This window comes from Phacochoerus africanus, chromosome 8, assembly GCF_016906955.1.
Source record: "Phacochoerus africanus isolate WHEZ1 chromosome 8, ROS_Pafr_v1, whole genome shotgun sequence".
Taxonomy (NCBI): domain Eukaryota; kingdom Metazoa; phylum Chordata; class Mammalia; order Artiodactyla; family Suidae; genus Phacochoerus; species Phacochoerus africanus.
In genome coordinates, this window is record NC_062551.1 from 64,062,992 (window position 1) to 64,082,108 (window position 19,117).

The 19,117-nt window shown below is 64.2% G+C and overlaps 1 protein-coding gene across 1 annotated transcript; it reads right to left on the reverse strand.

Annotated features, from left to right (window-relative positions):
- Nucleotides 1-1,555: 1,555 nt before the first annotated feature.
- HES5 (hes family bHLH transcription factor 5) lies at nt 1,556-2,251 on the reverse strand. The gene is made up of 3 exons (XM_047788806.1): nt 2,177-2,251; nt 1,929-2,094; nt 1,556-1,833 (listed from the first exon to the last, which is right to left on the reverse strand). Exons 1-3 carry the CDS (start codon nt 2,228-2,230, stop codon nt 1,556-1,558), a joined length of 498 nt encoding a protein of 165 aa, XP_047644762.1. The 5' UTR covers nt 2,231-2,251.
- Nucleotides 2,252-19,117: the final 16,866 nt, after the last annotated feature.

A 19,117-nucleotide genomic window follows, 5' to 3' on the forward strand; every position in this document is an offset into this window, starting at 1 on the left:
GAGGCCACTAGCAGCACTGCTCTGGACGTCCCCTGCAGGGTGGACAGACAGGGATGGAAGGTGAGCAGGAAGGAGGGAGGGCCAGCCTGGGCACCTCCAGGTTCCTGCAGTCCGTGGCCTGCCTAAAAATAGATGCCCTTTCCAAGGCAAGGCCTGCCCTTGGCAGGTTTGTTGCCAGCACTGCCTGTTTTGCTCCAGGGAGCAGTCGGGCTGCAGGGAAGTCTGGGCAGCCACCTGTGGGTTGTCCAGGAAGGTGCCCTCAGGAGCTCGTCCAAGTGCGGAGGCTGCTGGATGTGCAGGGAGAGGCTACCATCTCCTGTGCGTTGGAGCCAGCTAAGCCCCATTTGCTGCAGCAAGAGGTCCCTGGCAGGCTGTGGCTTTCTGGTCTCTCTCAGCTGGACAGAGCCGGAAGGTCCCCACCCCCACCCGCAGGGAGCTAGAGAGGTCTAGGGCTGGAACCCAGGCCCCCCAGCTCGTCCCCACCGCATCCCCTCCTCCTGCATCCGGGAAGCTCCACAAGGCCTGCTCCCTTCCAGCCCGCCTCTCCTCTGCTTCCCCAAGCCCTGCTTCTCCCCTGCCTCTGGGCCTGTCCCCTCGCCCCTCAACTCTGGCTTCTGCTCTGCCTCCCTCCCCCCTCCCTCCTCCTCCCTCCCTCCTCCCCTCAGTGGGTGCCCAGCCCTTCCTCCTGTGTCCAGAGGGTCACTGGCCGGGACACTGCCCACCCGTGGTTGCATGCCAGCTTAGAGCCCACCCCCCCCCCCCGCTTCATCCCGGCAGACCCGCCTGCCAGGCGGCTGCCAGGGGCCCACGTGAGGCACAAGAGACAGGCGGTGGAGGGGGCTGAGTAGTCAGATTTTATTAGAAGAGTCTCGAAGAGCAGTCCCGTGGCTCCCACGTGACTGAGAGTTCAAATTCTGAGTACAGAGTCGTGCCCACGCACACCCACCCACACAGGAATCCTTTAAGGATCATGTGGAGGACCCTCCCACCCCCACACACAGCCCACTGTGAGCCCCGAACCAGATGACCAAGGCGACGCAGGGGCCCCTCAGCCATGGCCCTGCCTGGTCCTTCCGCACCCATCCAGGCTGACTCTCTTTCCTATGAGGATACACCTTGAGCTCCGCCTTTACAAAAGGCAAATGTGCCCATGGCACGACTGGCCCGCTGGCCTGGCAGCACCAGATCTGAAGCAAGCCCTCTACTCGCGGGGCGCTGGCTGGCCGAGCCCCGACGCCTACAAATATCATAGAACCCCCGCAGCAGCGGGGACTTCCCAGAAGTCACTTGCTGAAATGCAAACACAGAGCAACCCCATGGGGTCGGACATTTGGCAGAAGATGGGCCCTGATTGTCCTAAGTGACAAGGACTCTGCGCACACATTCTCTGAGAATGACCCTCCCGCTGGCCCGCCAGCCTGGAGAGAGAGCCCCTGGAGAGGGGCTGGTCCAAGCCAGGGGCGGCACAGACGAGGGGAAGGCCCTTCCCTCCGCCGGAGGCCCGCGCTGGCCCTCTGGTCCTTGGGTCAGGGAGGCTGCCCGATGGTCCCGCCGGTCACCACGGCCGCCAGAGGCCGCAGGCGGGCTGGCGCGCGGCGGCGGCGGCGGCGGCGGCCTTGGCCGGGGTGGGCGCGGGCGCGGTGCCGGGCGCCTTGGGCTCCTTGGCGGGCGTGGCGGGCGCGGCCGGGGGTCGCTGGAAGTGGTAGAGCAGCTTCATCTGCGTGTCGCTGGCCGCGTGCAGCGTCAGGAACTGCACGGCCTCCTGCAGGCACCACGAGTAGCCCTCGCTGTAGTCCTGGTGCAGGCTCTTGGGGCCGGCGGCGGCGGCGAAGGCTGCGGGGAGCCGGGAGGCGGTGAGGCGGGAGGCGCGCGGCGCGGCGCGGGGGGCGTTGGGGCGCGGGGCGGGCCGGGGCGGGGGGCCGGCTCACCTTTGCTGTGTTTCAGGTAGCTGACGGCCATCTCCAGGATGTCGGCCTTCTCCAGCTTGGAGTTGGGCTGGTGGCGCGCGAATTCCTGCTCCAGCAGCAGCTTCAGCTGCTCAATACTGCTGTTGATGCGGTCGCGGCGCATCTTCTCCACCACGGGCTTCCGCAGCTGCGGGAGGAGGGGGCGTCAGCGGGGCCGCGAGGGCGCGGGGGCGGCGGGGGGCCGCGCGCCGGGCGGCCCGGGCACTTACTCGGTTCTTCTCTTTGGGGCTGAGCAGCTCCACGGCCACGGTGCTGGGGGCCATGCCTGGCGCGGGCAGCGGCGAGTCGGCGAGGAGGCAGGGAGCGGAGCGGGCGCGTCCCGGGCTGGCGCGGACCCTGGCCCCTATATAGGCGCGGGCGGCGGGCTGGCGCCTGGGGCCCGGGCGCCGCGGCCGTTCCCACACTCGGCGGCCAATGGCGGCGCGGGCCGCACAAAGGCGCCGGCCCATTAGCGCACGCTAAATTGCCTGTGAATTGGCGCGGGCACAATGGGCGCTCCCCGAGGAGCAGGTGGGCCGCGCGGCACAATGTCCGGGCTGTGGGAACGCGCTCGCCCTCATTAGCATCCCGGGGCCTGATGCTGGGAGCCCCGCGCCTCAATATGCTGCCTTTTCCCAGGCCGCGGGGCCGAGGGTGGGGGCAGGAAGGAGCGGCGCCCCTCCTCGCCCCTCCCCTCCCCTTTTCTCTGCCCCCTCCCTCCTCCCCACCGACTCCCCGCTGCTGGCAGATCAAGGAAAAGCTTTAGAATACACAAGTGCAGCGGCTCCCAGGGGGATGGGCGCCCTCCCCGCTGGGACCTGCCGGCTGCCCCTCGGGGGTGGGGTGGGGTGGCGTGGGGGGGATCAGAGGAAGCCTCGCTTCGCCTGCACAGGCACAGCCGTCTCCCTCCGCACGGGTGGAGGAGGCGCTCAGGCCCTTAGGGTCAGACCTTCTGGCATATGTGGCAAGTCCCCAGACTGTCACCTGGGACACGTGACTTCAAGCTAGAACAAGGGCTGCCGTGCCTCCCTGGTTGGGCTTTGGGCAGCTTCAGGGCGCCAGCGTACCTGCAATGTCCGGCATGGAGCTGGGCACCTAGGCAGTCCCCCCAGGGCCGCCGCACCACCCCATCCTCCAGGGAGCAGTTTACAGGCTGAGGCATCTGGGTGCTCTGAACCAGCAGTTGCCCTCCAGGGTCCCCCCATTCCCATCTGGATGGGAGTCCGACGGAGGCCATCCAGCGAACATGCGAGGGAGGGCACATGACTCCCTGCATGCTCCCTGCAGGGGTGCGGTCACTGCTCCCACACGACTCGAGCCTTGGCCGCCTGCGGCCTTCTGCACAGCCCGCGAGCACGTGTAGGGTTTGCCGGCCTTAGGAATTCTGCCAGCAGTGGGAAGGGGGTGCCAGGTGGCCGACATGGTGAGGCTCCTGCCTGGAGCCCACATGAATGCTGTACCAGCTCAGACCCACCGGAGGAACAGAGGCTCTCGGTACCTGGTCAGGCCAGCCCCCAGTCCCATGCTGGGTCCCTAGGGGAGGGCCCCCACCGCCCAGAACAGCTGCTTTCCTTTGGTTTTCTGCAACCAGGAGTCCAGGTCTGCAGGGACTGGGGGAGGGGGTGAGGCTGGGGCTGCCTTGGAGGGAGGGGCAGGGTGAGAGCCAGCCAGGTCCAGCGGGGAGCCGGCGGCTGGCATCAGGGCGCTTTAGTCAGTGTTCACGGAGCCCAGTTCCCTGGATGGCAGCCACATCCGAGTGTAGCAGGGCCTTCACGAGGGTCTTGGCAGTGACTCTGAGCCACGAGTGGCCTGTCAGGTGGACCAGCTCAAGAGTCCGCAGCACAGGGAGCCTTTGGTAACCCAGAGATGGGCCTGTCTGGGAAGGCGGATGGCGTTGGGACGACCAGGGTGGGCTCTGCTTGGAGTGAGAGCCAGCTGGTCACCTGCTGAGATGGGTTAGGCTGCAGGGCTCCCAGGGTGAAAGCTTCAGGTGACTTTGGAAGGGGATGGAAGGCAGCCCCTTTTCACCTCTGGTAACTGCTCCTCCCCCAGAGTACCTGTCTTGAGGGCACAGGCCACGGGAGGCAAGTGCCCTTGAGGGGGAGGGGCACCACAGCCCGAGCCTAGGCTGTGCTTTGGGCAGATGGAGTCCTACCCCAGATATCTGGCCCTATCGGGCAAACTGGAGATGGGAGTGCCCAGGACACGTGCTCTGCTCCATGGCCTTTGGCACTGTCAGCGTGGGCTGGCAGGTTCCTCAGTCCGCAAAGATCCCTCAGTGGGCTGGCGCTTGTGGAGCCGTTTGTGCAGCCAAAGTAGGGCTTGAGCTGGGTGGCCACCACGTTTCTCTGGGTCCCTCCCCTTCCCGAGTACTCCCCAGAGGCGGGCTGAGAAGGGCAGGGCAGCATGGCCTAGTCACCTGGGTCCCCATGGCCCACACCCTGCCAACCTGGCACCAAGAAGGTGCTTGGCCAAGGAAGAGGGGTCACAGGGCCAGGTGGCCGAGCCTGGGCCGCTGCCTCCATCAGCTGAAAACAAGCCCACGTGTGCCTGCCCCAGGGCTGCTGCTGGCAGCGGGGGGCCCAAGGCTCTGCCTGGAACTGAGGGTGGCACCCAGGCTGGGTGTCCCCCTGCCCCCCCAGCTTTGGAGGGGCCACTTGGCTGGGACGTGTGTCTGCCCTGGCTGCCTCCCCCAAGTCAGCTCCCAGCCCAAAGGAGACACGTGCCAGGAGATGTGGTCCAGCCCCCATCCCACCCCACCCCAACTGCACGCCCACCCGCAGTGGGCCAGGGTGGAGGTGAGGGTGGCGGGTGGGCTGTGGGGGCGGCCACCTCCCTCCCTCCTCCCTTGCCCCCCTCCCCCTGGACTGGAGCAGCTTTGATCAACTTTCAAGGTGTGGGAAATATGAAATGCATGGTGTTAAATCTCAGGCCACCGGATGAAAGCCTCGCTCCCTCCCCGAGTGCCGGCCAGATGGCAGCGCGGCCTCCGAGGCACACGCCTGGCCTTTGTGGGCCGTTTAACGCTGTGAATGGGGCCAAAGTGTGGGAAAGTCGCTGGGCTCCCGGCTCACACGTCTGAGGTGAGTGGCCCTGCAGCCTGGGGGGGCTGCCCAGGAGGGCGGCGGGCGGGTGGGGGGAGGGCCAGGGCCGCTCCCGGCTGGCAGGCTTTGCGCAGAAGCTCCCAGAATGTGGAGGGGGGCCAGACCCTCCGCGCTGGCTGCCCGGCAGCTGGTGAGGAGGAGAGTTCGTCCTGCCCCACCCTGAGAGCTCGCTAGGCCTGAGGGGCTGGCCAGTTAGGCTGGGCTGGGCGCCGACAGTCAATGCCCCTGGAAACAGCCATGAGGCCTTTGCTCCATGCCCCACAGCGGGTATGATACTGCTGGAATTCAGGAAACTAGGACCATTACCCATTTCTAAATAGCCCATGCCCCCAACTCCACCCCTCCTGGGCTGACAGCAAAGCACAGGGCACCGTGGGGCTGGGAGTGGGGGTGGAATCCAGCGGTCTTTGCCCCCAGGTCGAGGGACAGTTTCTGGGTGGGAATGCGGGTGGTACAGCCTCTGTGGAGCATGAGGAGGCTGTGGTGCTTCCTCCAGAATTAAGCACAGACTTCCCATGAGGCCCAGCAATTCCACTCGTGCTCTGTACCCCCAAGAATTGAAAGCAGGGTCTCAAAGAGACACTTGTATGCCTTGTCTTCACAGTTGCCGAGGGGTGGAAAGAAGCCAAGGGTCCATCCCAAGCTGAGGATGAGAACATGCGGTCTGTCCCCGGGGCAGTGACACTCAGCCTTGGGAAGGGAGGACACAGACGCCCGCGGCTGCGGGGACGAGCCCTGAGGATGTCACGCCGAGTGGCATCAGTGACACAGAGGCCCGAGGCCTGTGTGATGCACTCCCAACGCCCCTGGAGGAGCCGGAGTCCAGACAGAACGTCGGAGGGTGGGGCCGGGCCGGGGAGGGGACGGGACGTTCGTTTGGGAAGAAGAGAACGGTCTGGAGGTGGCGGGGGTGATGGTTGCAGGACAGGAACGCGCCTTCATGCCACTGAGCTGGGTGCTCAGAAGTGGGCGAGATGGTGAATTTCAGGTTGTGTGAAATTGAACAAGGACGATTCCTTGGCAAAGAGCCCCTCCCTCCTCCCGCCAGGCCCTCGCCCCGTCTCAGCTGACCCTGTGCCAGAGGGGACAGGGTCTGAGGGGACACCCCAGCCCCAGCCTGCCGCAGGGTGGGATCCTAAGGAGCAGCAGGTGGCCCCTAGAGGGTTTCCTGCTGGGAGGTGGGGATGAGGCAGGCGGAGGAGGGCAGGAGTGAGGCTGGGCTTCCCTGGGAAAGGGGGGACAGGCATGATCCATGGTGGCCACCAGGCTGCACACAGCACGGAGCCAGGCGCCCCTGGGGTTGTTCTGGGCCCTGGCCCTGGCCCCTCCAAACGCAGCATGGTGCCCCCACCCCGCCCTGCAGACCCCTGAGGAAGCGCCCAGGACAGCAGGGAGGTGCCAGCTCACATCCCAGGTGTGAAGGGAGTCCGGCCCCTGCCACGCAAGCCCCCTGGGGGCCCTGGAGGGCTGGGACTGTAGGCTGCTGTGTCTGGGGGCCAGGAGGGGGTTGGTCTCTCCGTGGGGAGCCTGGCAGGGCTGAAGGGGCAGTGGGGAGAGTCCCAGTTGCTGCGCCTCTACGAGGCCCTGGGCAGGAGCAGGAATCCACCTCCTTAGAAGGACCTGTGAGGCGAGGGCACCCCCTCCGCGGCGGGGACCTGGGGGTCATGGAGGTTAAGCCGTGTCCGGGATCCTGTGCTCAGGACAGCTGACCGGGTGATGACGATGAGACACTGTTTTCAACCACTTCTCGTTATTTCACACCAGGCAGGGCTAAGCACCCCGGTATATGCACCAGCATAGACCTGCCTGCGGACTGGAGCCAGCATTGGTATCCCCTTTGCCCAGAGCCCACGGGCATAGAGAGATTGCTGGAGCCACGGCGGGGGGAGGGGGGGGAGCCGGGACTCAAACCTGCGGAGGTGGGTGGAGGGAGGGAAGGGGTGCGCCGAGCCGGGCTGGGCTCTCCCCTCCACGTGGACCCCTGGCCTGAGCTGAGCTCCAGAAGACGGGTGACCAGGACAGCAGACAGAGGGTGCCCGCAGATGTCAGGGGGCCTGCCAGGCATGCGGGCTGCCTTGTTGCCTTGAAAGCAAAGGCGTGGATCCCAAAGTGTGGAAACAGCCGCTGCATGGCTGCACTGCAGTGGGGGTGATGGGGGGGGTGTGTGCAGGAAGATGTCCCAGCCCTCCGCTCCCCAGCCCCCCTCAGTCCTAGCTCCCCACACCCCCCAGAGCCAAACCAAAGAACCGGATAGAAGACGGAGCTCTTTCCTTCCTCTCCCTGCAGGCTTCCCTTCCCTGGGCAGCAAACACCTGGGCACAGCTGGGCTGAGAGGGGACTGAGCCCTGGCCCCTGCCCTGGGCATGGGTGGCCAGAGAAGAGCTGAAATTGGAGCTGGAGAGATCCTTACACGTAGGAGTTACTTTGGGTGTGTGGTCCCGCCCACCGTGGAGTGACACTGAAGACAGACCAGCTTGTGGCCACAAGGCCCACCTGACACTGGCGAGAGGTGAGGGGAAGCTCCTAAATGCCAGAGGTTTGGGGGCCGGAAATTGGGTGAGTTCCTCCTTTGTCTTCATTCTTCAGATTTCCTTTTTCTTTTCTTTCTTTTTTTTTTTTCCAGATTTTCTTGAAGGAGCACCTACCACTGAAATTTCTAGAAGGGCTTATGCACATTGAGGCTCCTGCAGGGGCCAGGGGAGTGTGGGAGTGTCTTGGGGAAGACTCAAGACGCCAATATTTTTCAGAAGGGCCCTGGATTTTGGGGGATGAAGGGAAGGGCGGGGAAACCAAAGGAGGGCTTCCTGGAGGAGACGATGCCCGAGGAGGTCCTTGAAGGGAGACTGGGTGTGTCCCACCTGAGGGATTCCGGGAGCTTTGTCCAGGCAAAGAGAATGGCTGGGCTGACTTGGGCATGAGCTGCAGTGGGGCCGGGAGTCTGCAGGTCTGGCTAGAAGAGGCTCCCCGCGTGGGTGCTGGTATGTGTGCCCACCCATGTGCGCCTGTGACTGTGCACTGTGCCTGAGATCAAGGGCCTGGCACTGCCGCCCCCGACCCCTGCCGGCCCCCAGCTTGGCCCTCTTTCCCTGGCCGGTCACTGTGTGGACACGCCTCTGGTGTCCTCTGCAGCCCTGCCCCGCTGCCTGGCCATGAGAGGCCCCGAAGGGAGGGGTGCCTGAGTTAGGCCAAGCACTGCTCTGTGCCACCCCTCCTGGGGTGCCCGCACACAGGCGTGTACACGCACAGGCAGGCACACATACATGGGCACACACACCAGCCCCCATGCAGGGAGCCTCTTCCAGCCAGACCTGTAGACTGCGTCTCCTCTGTCGGGGCTGGGCATCTTATCTGCCCGAGGTGGACACCAGTCACCCTGTCAGCCAGGCTGCCCCCAGTGCCCTAGGTAGAGCTGGCCCTTCCTGAGCACCCTCTGTACCCAAGCGCAGGGGAGGGTCTTCCCCCCAGACAGTGACCAAGGGCCTTAGGGATGATAACTCCCACGTCCATTGCACAGATGAGGAAACTGAGGCTTTGGAAGGGGAGGGAACTGGCCCCAGCCCACAGTGAGAGCCAGGCAGCTGGGGCCCTGCAGCCCCTCCTGCCCACAGGTCAGAGGAGGTGCGGCGGGAGGGGCCGGGTCAGGGTCGGGCAGCTCTGTCTTTGTGCTCGGCTCCTCTCTACCCACCCCTGGCTCTGGCCCGGGGCTGTTCCTCCCGATGGACCCCCCCGCCGAGGCCCGCCCCCGAGGGCCAGACTCTCAGCCTCTGACTTGATCCCCAGGCCCACAGTTCTCCAGGCTGGGTGCCCAGAGTCCCGCCGCAGCCCCCATCCAAGGTGGAGCAGTTTCCAGGGGCTCTGCTGGGGGCACCTGGTGGCACCTCCCCCTGGATGCCAGACGGCACCACGATGGCCTTCCCCCTAGTCGGCCGGGCTCCACAGCTGGCTGCCAGGTTCTGGGGTCTGTAGTGCCCCATGTGTGTGGACACATCCCTGAGGATGGTCTTGCACGGGCATTTCAGTAGTGCACAGGGTTGGGGGACTGGGTGCAGGGGGCGTCCAGGCTGACTTTGGGCTCTGCCCTTGGCCTTCTGGGCCTCAGTTTGCCTGTGCAGGGTGGACTCTCCCTGCCAAGACCACCTGATGGAGAGACCAGGTCCAGGCTGCTGGAGGGGACTGTGGGTGGCTGAAGGGGGGCTGAGGCATTGTTGGGCCCCTGGCCCAGAAGGAGCCTGCTTGCTGGGGCTGACGACTTGGGGTTGCCTGTGATTCTCACGGGGTGCACTGAGTCAGGGCCATATTGTCAGGGAACGGGGTCCTCCACGTCCCCGTCCATGCAGCAACCTCTCTGTCTGCAGTGGGGGCCCGGGCGGAGAAGGGGGCCCAGAGAGGGTTGTGTGCAAGGGCCCAGGAGGCAGAGCAAGGGTCCATCTCCAAGGCCTGCCCAGTTGGGGTCTGCCCCCTGGGGGCTCAGGTCACCAACCCAGTGACTTGATCAGATCCTGTGATTCAGGGGCTTGGACCTTTCCCCAGAAGCTGCCCTGGGGTGGCTGCCCAGCCCCCCGCCTCCTCTCACCTGATCCAGGTCAGTTGCTCCCCTGGGACCTGATGGTGGGGTTGGGCAGAGCGTCAGTAGATGAGGGACTCTGGGGTGGGGGGTGGGGGTCCGCCAGGACGGCAGCCCGGCACAGTGCCCTGGACAGACTTGGGGACCTTGGCATTTCCCGACCCAACCAGGCTTCACGTCCAAAGAGGGCTACCCTCGGATGGTGGAACCTCCTGGGCCAGACCCCAGGTGCGACCAGCCGCGGCCTCCCGGGCCAGGGTTTGGTTTCGCAGGTGCGCAGCGGGGCCAGGGCGGTGGCCGCGGGGACGCGCAGAGGTGGGCGGTGGGAAAGCGCGGAGGCCGCACGTCTCACGGGCGCCTCCGGATTAGGGGCCGCAACGGCCCACGTGGCCGCGCCCCGCCCCCGCCCCCCGAGGCCGGGGCAGGGCCGGGTCGCTGTCCCCAGCTGGTTAAAAACCCCGCGGTGTCAGAGAGCAGCTCGTTCCCAACCTCTGAAAGGCAGACAAGCCCTTTATTGCTCTATTATAACGCGGAGCCAGATGGTCTTTTGGGAGTTGCCCCCCCCTCGCCCCCCGCGGCCGCCCTCATTCATTCAGACGCAGACCCCGGCACTAATGCCGCGGGGGGCAGGCACGCTTCCGTGGCCGCCGCCGCAGTGTGGGAACCGCCCGGCAGCGCGGACCCACAGCCCGCGCCGCCGCGGGAGGGGCGCGGATCGGTGCCTGCGGAGCTCCCGCCCGGGCTGCGGGAGCCCGTGGGGAGGCTTGCGGGTCGGAGGCGCCGGAGGACTGCTGAGACCCTCCCAGGTGTCTCGCCCGGTGACCTAGGGTAGGGCACTGACCCCGGCGCCTCCGCTTCCTTATCTAAGGAGGGCAGGGCGACGCCAGCGCCCACCTGCTAGGCTTTGGAGGGTCCACCGGGTTAAGGTAGGGTGCTAAGATCCGGGTTAGCATCAGGCCCCCCATTTTTGTGCCTTCTAAGAAGGACGTTGTTCCATTTTTAAATCCCCGAAAAACCATCCAAAGAAGAAAAATATTTTGAGACGCCTGAAAATGAGCTGAAATTCAAATTTCAGCTCCCATAAATAACTTTTCATTGGAATGCAGCCAGGCAGTTGCTTTACCACCGAGACTGCTGCTTTCCTGATGCGAGGCAGGGCCAAGGGTGAGATGCAGCTGCCTGGACCCTAACAGATGACTCTGGCCCCCTCACTGTGGCCGTGTTAACCTCTGTCCTTACCACCCCAGGGGCTGGTGTGGGAGCCCCTCAGGAGTGGCCGCCTTGCTGAGGTGGCTACTTCATGCCCACTTCACAGGCAGGCAAACCAAAGCCCACTGAAGTTTGTGTCCCAGACCAAGCAGCCCGTTGGTGGCTGGACTGGAGCCCGGGGCAGGCAGATGGGGCAGGTCCCTCTCCCCCAGAAAGCACCAAGGTCACTCAGCCTCCAGATCCCTGCTTGTGCTTCTTCCAGGGCCTGGGGGAATCTTTCTCTTCTCACCCACCAGGCGGTCGGCGCCCCCAAGAACACGTGTGCGATGGCATACCTGTGGAAGACCCATCTTGTCCTGAGAGCGCCCCTGCTCCCGCTCCCTGGCTAAGTTCGCTCTTAACAACATGTGCTCAGCTGGGCCCCACATCCACCAGTGGTCCAGCTGTGGGCCTGCTGGAGACCAGGCCACCTGCTCTGGGCCTCATTTTCCCCATCTGAGGGTTGGGTTGGCCTGGCTGGTCTTTAAGGAGCACCTCTGCCTCCTGGTCAGGTCCCTGGGGACTTGCGCATGAAGCCAGGTGGGGGGCATCCTGCTTTCTGGCGGGGTGGGGGGCGGGGGATGCTGAAGATGAGGGATTTGGGGGACGGCAGGAGAGGGCACAGGGCCCTGAGGTCAGGACTGCCCACCGGCTGGTGGATCAGCTAGGGGGGATGGAGCGGGTGGGAAGAAGACCTGTAGCTCTGGGGTGCCAAGTTGGAAGTGCTTTCTCTTTGCCTCATTGGACTGACACCCCCCCCCCCCAACTGAGTCCTCTGATGGCAAAAGGAGAGAAGGACCCCAGCTCTTAAGGTACCATCCCAGCCAGGACCCTCTGCTGCCAGGTCTTAGGGGACCAATGGATCACAGATGTGGGGCTCCGTGGCCCTCGAGGGCCCTTCTCCCTCATCCTGGACTCCCCCAGCCCCTCATAGGACCCCTGCCCTGACTCCAAATGACAAGTCTTTTCAGCATTCTCTTCGGGTACCTGCTGGCCCTGCCTCCTGCAGACCCCGCCTCATAGCTGGTGGTCAGGGCCTGCTGGCAGGGGCTAGGGGCTTCCCACCCACTGTGGGACCCCTCAGTGACCAGCAGGGAGCACCCCTGATGCTGCCCCCAGCTGCGGGGCTAGGGGTCTCCTTTGGTCCACTCAGTGGGGCAGGGTTCACAGATGAAGCCAAGGGTGGGATCCTGGCCAGCAGAAGGCTTAGGGGGTGGCAATGGCAAGGCTGCCCACCCCTGGCTGGGCAATAATTACCCACTTAAAGTGGCTGCTGTGTGCCAGGTAGAGTGCCCAGAGCCTGGCCATGGGTGAGGCTCAGCAAGGTGATGGCTGAAGGCACTGGATAGAGGTGACAGAGGTGACAGCTCTGGAAGGTGGCTCCTCCTGGCTGCCCCCAAGTCTGGCAGTGACCCGTCTTCAGTGTCCTGCCCTACCCTCCGGATCTCAGGTGGCTCCTGGTTGCAACCAGAAGTGTCTAGCAGGGGGCAGCTGCCACCTACCCTGGAGCCCGCTCTCACGGGAATGGGACGGCCCTGCCAGGACCCCGGGGTCTCTGTTGCTCTGATGCCACTTGGGAAGGCCCAGGAGTGTGGGCACAGAGTGTGGGCTGCCCACGGCGGCTGCCAGCTCCTGGCCCTGGGCTGTGTTCCTCGTAACCGCCCGCCCGCCGCCCTGCCCACCCCAGGCCAGCGGGAATCGGGCGGGAGGCCCGCTCCGGGTGGCTTCCCACACCCCGCCCCCCATGGAGGGCATTCATTCAGCACAAAAGGCGCGTGCCCGGCGACAAACTCATTCACATGGGCCGCCCGGCTTTGTGTTTCGAGCTGCGGGCCCAGAGGCCATCTGGGGAGCAGTCGTCCAGCGGGCGGGGCCCTGGGTCGCCTTTGAAGGTTGGGGAAGCAGCAGCGGCTTCCCAGCAACGTGCTGGAAGGCCGCACATCTGGCCTGGCCTTGTCTTCCTGTCCCACAGCCCCTGGGCGGTCCCTGCACGCCCTGGCTGGGCACAGCTGGGCACGACAGAGGCACCCGGGGCCACCTCCCCGCCCCCATCCTCAGATTGCTGCTGCTTGGATGAGTCTCCGGAGACCCTCTGCGGGCAGCCCGGCCTCGGGACAGGGCTGCAGGCTCAGGATGCAAGTCCAGGCACCGCCACTTAGTGGCTGGGCTCCGTGGACCTCAGTTTCTTCGTCTGTAAAATGGGGCTAATGACAGTACCACGGGCGTGTGCTGAGGGTGGAGGGGGTGGATAATGGCAGGATATTCGGGCAGCTCGCAGTCGCCATGGGCATTAATGCCAGGGCCATCTAGAGCCTTGGTCTCTGCCCACTTGGTCTGGTTTCTTGGGTGGGCGATCCCTGCCCACCTCTGGGCTGCCTAGAAGCTAGCTAATGGCACAGCAAAGCTTTTTGGCTGGGCGCTGGGGCTACAGTGCACCCGGGAGGGGTTGAAGGCGCGACAGTGGCAGGGAACTGGGTCTGGGTTTGTCCCCTCCTCGGCGGGGCGGGAGTTCGTCTACCTGCCTCTCAGGATTTCAGGTAGTCCAATGAGTGTGCGTCCTGCTCGGCCCGCACGCACGCAGTAGGTGCCACATGTGCACGCCCCGCCCTCCCAGCCAGGCCCCCGACCACAGCCCTGGGCCTGCCCTGAGTCAGTCCAGCTGTGGGAGCAGGGTGGGAGGGGGCTGTGACCCCCAAAGGGCCAGGGGCCTGGCCCATCAGAAAGGAGAGCCCCACAGGGGCTAAGTGGGTGGGGTTCCCCCAAAGCCCCACCTTGGGTGGCGGGCGGTTCGGAGCCAGGCAGCTGGATGGTTGGAGGCAGGGAGTGAGGGTCGGGGGGTCCACTCAGGGGGCCCTTCCTGGCCAAGGGGCCTGCGAGGCCAGGGCTTGGCAGCAGGACTTCTGCGGAGGTGCCCTGCCCCCACCGCGCTGGGAGGGATGTTCCTGAGAGGATGTCCCCGCAGGCCGAGATAATCCCTGCCTTTGAGAGGCTGTGAGAGGCTGGCCCAGGACTTTCCCACAGCCCCACATAAAGGCCGGCCGCCAGCTGCTCTCCCACAAAAGGCTCCCAGCCTTTCAGGGCCCGCAGGCGGGCGGGGTGAGCAGAGGCGCAGCCGGGCTACCTGGCCACCCCCCAGCACCGCCGGCGTCCACGGGGCAGCGCCTTCCCACTGGCCAAGGGGCCCCAAGAGGTCTCCGGGGCTGGGCACTTCAGGCTTTTGCGTGGCCACCCAGGCCAGCCACCTGCCCCGCCCCGCCACTTGCCTGAGGCTGGCACACTTCCTGGGCCCCATCACTCATCCTGGGCCTTCTCTCTCCGACCATCCCTCGCCGGCCGCTGTGCCACCACCGCGTTGCAAGCCTGGCCGTGTGGTCTTACCTCCTCTTTGGAAACTCTCACCCACCCGACCCTGCTCTGCCACACAGTGCAGATGACAGGAGGGGACATGGGGCAGAGGGCTGGCAGGGCCTCCTCCTTGGCCTCAGCTTCTTCATCTGAGATGCAGGAAGAGCCCCCCGGGGTTCAGCTGTTTAAAAATACCAGATCCTTGGAGTTCCCATGGCTCAGAGGAAACCAGTCGGATTGGTTCCATGAGGACGCAGGTTCGACCCCTGGCCTCGGTCAGTGGGTTAGAGATCTGGTGTTGTGCTGAGCTGTGGTGTAGGTCACAGATGAGGCTTGGATCTGGCGTTGCTGTGGCTGTGGCGTAGGCCAGTGGCTACAGCTCCAGTTCGACCCCTAGCCTGGGAATTTCCATATGCTGCGGGTGCAGCTCTAAAAATACAAAACCAAAACCAAACAGAACAACAAACAACAACAGAATCAGGTCCTGGAGGAGCAGAGGTGGGGTGGGGTGGGGGGACGTCAGGGTACCTGCCCCCAGAAATTAAGTGCCCAGACCACATCAGATGAGGACCAGCCTGGAGGCATCAGGGCAGCGTCCTGGAGGAGGAGCCCGGCCTCTCTAAAGCAAGCGGGAGTCCAGGGGCCCTGACCCCTCTGTTCAGCCCTGTTGGTAAGGACCCTCTGTGTTGCTTGCTGTGTTTTCATGCTGCTCCCACATCCTGGGTGGCCCCTGCAGCCACTTTTGTCACCTGATGAGAATGGCCAGGTCCAGCAGGTCCCCTGGTGGAGAGAGCTGCTGGTCAGGTGTGAGACATTGGAGAGGTTCATGGGAGGGACCGAGTGTGTCCCTGGTGGACAGGGAGTGACCAGAGGGTAACCAGAGGGTGGCCAGCAGGGACGCTTTTCTTTAGTGTCAGGGAAGGAACCGCCCTGGGTTTTCAGACCCCACGGAAGGACACTTCTCCCGGCCCTGCCTCCCGGACCCCTGGCTGGACCGCTGGGGCCGCTCTGTGGGGGCTCGAGGGCTGGACTCAGGAGCAGGGGCATCCGGTTGGCTCCCCAAGTGTTCCCCATTGCTCCCGCCCACAGCCCACCTGCTGGGGGCGGAGGCACGTCATTTTCCCAGCCCATAGGCCTGACAGCCCCAGCTTTGTCCAGCTCTGGCCGCCGATTGGCTACCCATCGTGGGGGCGGTGCGCCTAGCCTTGGGACCGCCCCCACCCCGTCCCATAAAGGCACCTCCGCCAGCGGCTTCCCGCCTTCCTTCCATGCCTGGCGCCGCGACTCCTCGCTCCTGGCGGTAGGCGTGGCCCTTTGAGCACCATTAAAATGAACCCCCGATTAGGGCGCAGGGCGCACTCGGGGTGGGGGGCACTGTCTCTGCTCTCCCTTATGTTCGAGAAGTTTGCGCGGCGCCAGCCCAGGTCCTAGCTGGGGAAGGGACGCAGTGGAGACGAGGTGGCACCACCCCTGGTGAGCACCGCACCCAGCCTGGAGCGGGTGGTGGCGGGGGATGTCACCGAGCTTGAGGGTCGGGCGGCCAGACTGCCCCTGCTCCCGCAGCGAGGTCACCAGCTGCGCGCACGCTCCCCTCCCGCCGAGCAGCCTTCCTGACGCTGCCCGCACCGCGGATGGATCCGGGAAGGCGCGCCGCCTCCGTGAAGCCCTCCGAACCTCTCCCCGCCAGTGAGGGTTTCAGGCTGAGCTGAAGAGTGATTTCCAGAAGAATTCCCCTTCGCCGCTGCATCCGAGCAGCGTGCCCGTGCAGCCCTCCCACGAGGGTTCTGGGGAGGCCCTGGTGGGGCTTTGCAAGAACTCCTGGACCCAGAGGAGGGGGCCGGGCTGAGCGAAGTGTAGACTGGTTTCCTCTCCTTTTCCTGCCCACCTGGGCCAAGGCTGGGCAGCCCAGCCTGCCGCAGTTGCCGGGGGTGGAAGGAGGGGTCCCGGACCAGGGTTTTGTGTGTTACAAGTGCTGTACTGTCTGTGGCTCCTTGCACCCAGTCATCCCAGCCAGGCCTTGGGGCTGGCCCAGCGCCTTCCAGCTTCCCTGTCAGAGACCCTTAGCCCTGCCACAGGCAACTGCCTGGTCCCTGCGCAGACGCCCCTCTTCCGCCGGCCAGCCTACCTCAGGGCCTTTGTCCAGGGCCGGGCTGGGGCCCTAAACAAGGGCCTCTGCTTTTGGGTCCTGTGGACAGCTGGTCAGCACGGCTCGGGGGCGAATCCAGGGAGCTGATACGTCACCTGTCAGATACCGCAGCAGCAGTGCAGGGGTGCCCTGGACAAGATAGATTATTTGGGGGCCGACCAAGGGCTGCCTGAGTCCTTCTGCGGAGGACATTGGTGAGCCTGGCCATTTCACAGGCGGGGTGGGGACTCAGGGCTGCCCCATAAACGCTGCTCGAACCGGCAAGAACGGGTGAGTGGCTGTGGCCACAAACCAATGTTCCCTTCACTGTCCCAGGCTTTCTTTGTGAAATTACATCCTGTGCCCATATTTCAACAAAGGAGGCAGGCCAGCTGGAGTGATCTTTTTATTTTCTGAAGACAATTCAGGAAGTTCCTGTCGTGGCTCAGTGGTTAACGAATCCGACTAGGAACCATGAGGTTGAGGGTTCAATCCCTGGCCTTGCTCAGTGGGTTAAGGATCTGGGATTGCTGTGAGCTGTGGTGTAGGTTGCAGACCTGGCTCAGATCCCGTGTTGCTGAGGCTCTGGTGTAAGCTGGCGGCTACAGCTCTGATTAGACCCTTAGCCTGGGAGCCTCCATATGCCACAGGAGCGGCCCTAGAAAAGGCAAAAAGACCAAAAAAAAAAAAAAAATTCAGGCGGAAAATATGATATGGTTCACTTTTTTTTTTTTTGGTCTTTTTAGGGCTGCACCCGTGAAATATGGAAGTTCCCAGGCTAGGGGTCGAATCAGAGCTGCAGCTGCCAGTCTACACCACAGCCACAGCACAATGCAGGATCCAAGCCTCGTCTGCAACCTACACCACAGCTTACGGCAACACTGGATCCATAACCCACTGAGCGACGCCAGGGATCGAACCTGCGTGCTCACGGATGCCTGTCAGATTCGTTTCTGCTGAGCCACAACAGGATCGCCCACATGTTTTTTAAAAAGAGAAACTATCGTCCTTGAAGGTGGACAGGAAGGGAGCTCCAGCCCTCCAACTCCCAGCCCTCCGACTCTCAGCCCTCCGCACATCGCCGCCTCCAGGCAGCATTTCCTGTTTCCGGCTGAGGACGGAGGCTGGTGAAACCCCCGGGTGTCACCTCTGTAGGTGCAGGAGCCCCAGCGTGAGCTCCAGCTCCTGTTGGCCAACTCTTCATGCAACTTCAACTCGGAGTGCTTCTCTTTTCTCTTTATTCTTGCAGTTGCATGTTTTGTTTGGAGATAATTCACAGGGACTTGTCAGAAATAGCGCAGAAGGATCCCAGGGGCCACCGCCTAGTGTTCCCACCTTAACGCCTGCGGTCCGGGGATCGGAGCAGGGGGCGCTGATCCAGTCAAGCTCAGGACATTCCACCACCCCAAGGACCACCTCTACTTTCTCTGAAAAAACAAACAAACAAAAAACCTTTTTTTCTTATTTTTGCTATTTTAGGGCCGCACCTGCAGCATATGGAAGTTCCCAGGCTACGGGTCGAATTGGAGCTGCAGCTGCCGGCCTACACCACAGCCACAGCAGTGCCAGATCCGAGTGCCTGACCTCAGGGATTGGGGGACACAGGCAGGAAAGCTATGTCCATACCAGCAGAAACTCTCCTCTGTGTGTGCCCTGCCCCAGCCCCATTCAGGGCCCTGGGTGAGCCTGACCTGGGGAGGGTGCCCCCCTTCCCGGTGCCTTTGGAAAGCCTGGCTGGTACGTCCCTTGAGGGACCTTGAACTCCACCTGCACCCAGCAGCCGTCCTGGTTGATAAGGACTGATGTTGCTGCCATAGGGGCAGAGACCACGGGTGGGCGGGGTGGCACCCTCCCTGCCAGGCTAGGCCTTTACTTCTCAGGGAAGCCCCTGACTGCCAAGCCCCCCCAAGGCCTCCCCCAGCTCCAGGCCCAGAGCAGCCTGACTCCCCTGCTGGGTGGGCCTGTGAGCCCCTGAGCGCCTCCCTGTTCTGCCCCTGCTGCTCCCAGGGCTCAGCAGGCCCCGCACAGGCAGCAGGAAGGCCAGCAGGCTGGCCAGTCCAGAGGACTCAGGGCTTCCCAGGGCAGGCAAAGGAAAGGCCTGAGTGGAGGGGGAAGGCATTCTGTCATTCTCGGAGCCTGTCCTGGGTCCATCCGTGTCACCCCTGTCGGGCACTGCCCCCTGCCGGGGCTGCTGCCCCACTTCACAGAGGGTGAGACCAAGGCCATGCCATCTCCCATAGGCGCTGCGCCTCCTCCTCTGGGGTCTCCCACTGGGATGCCCTGCTGGTGACCAGGTGCACAGAGGAGGAGCTGAGAGCTGCCCAAGTGCAGTCCTGGAGGGACCTCCTCTGGGGGCCAGTTTGGGGGGCCAGTGCCGTGGGCTGAGGGCAGACACTCTGCCCCTTCCGCATCCAGAAGCTCCTCTGTTCGCAGCGCCCCCCACCGAGGGTGGCCTGAAAACCCTGGCAGGGAGCACAGACTGGGGGTGGGGGGCATGAGCGCCCCAGGGCATTCCCTTCAGCTTCCGCTCTTCCCCCCAGACCCTCACAGCCACACTGCTCGGGGGACCCATCCCGGGTACTGGCTCGCCCATTTTTGAGTCAGGGGCTCAGAGCGGGCGCTGTGACAGCCCCAGACCTGGGTGTCCATGGAGGCCTCTACCTTCTCACCCAGTGGTCTCACCACCTGCCCCCCTCAGGCTCCCTGGTGGGAGCAGCAGGCACTACTGGGTGGGAAGGGCTCAGGGGCCTTTCGGTCCCCATAGGTGGTGTCATGACTGCAAAGT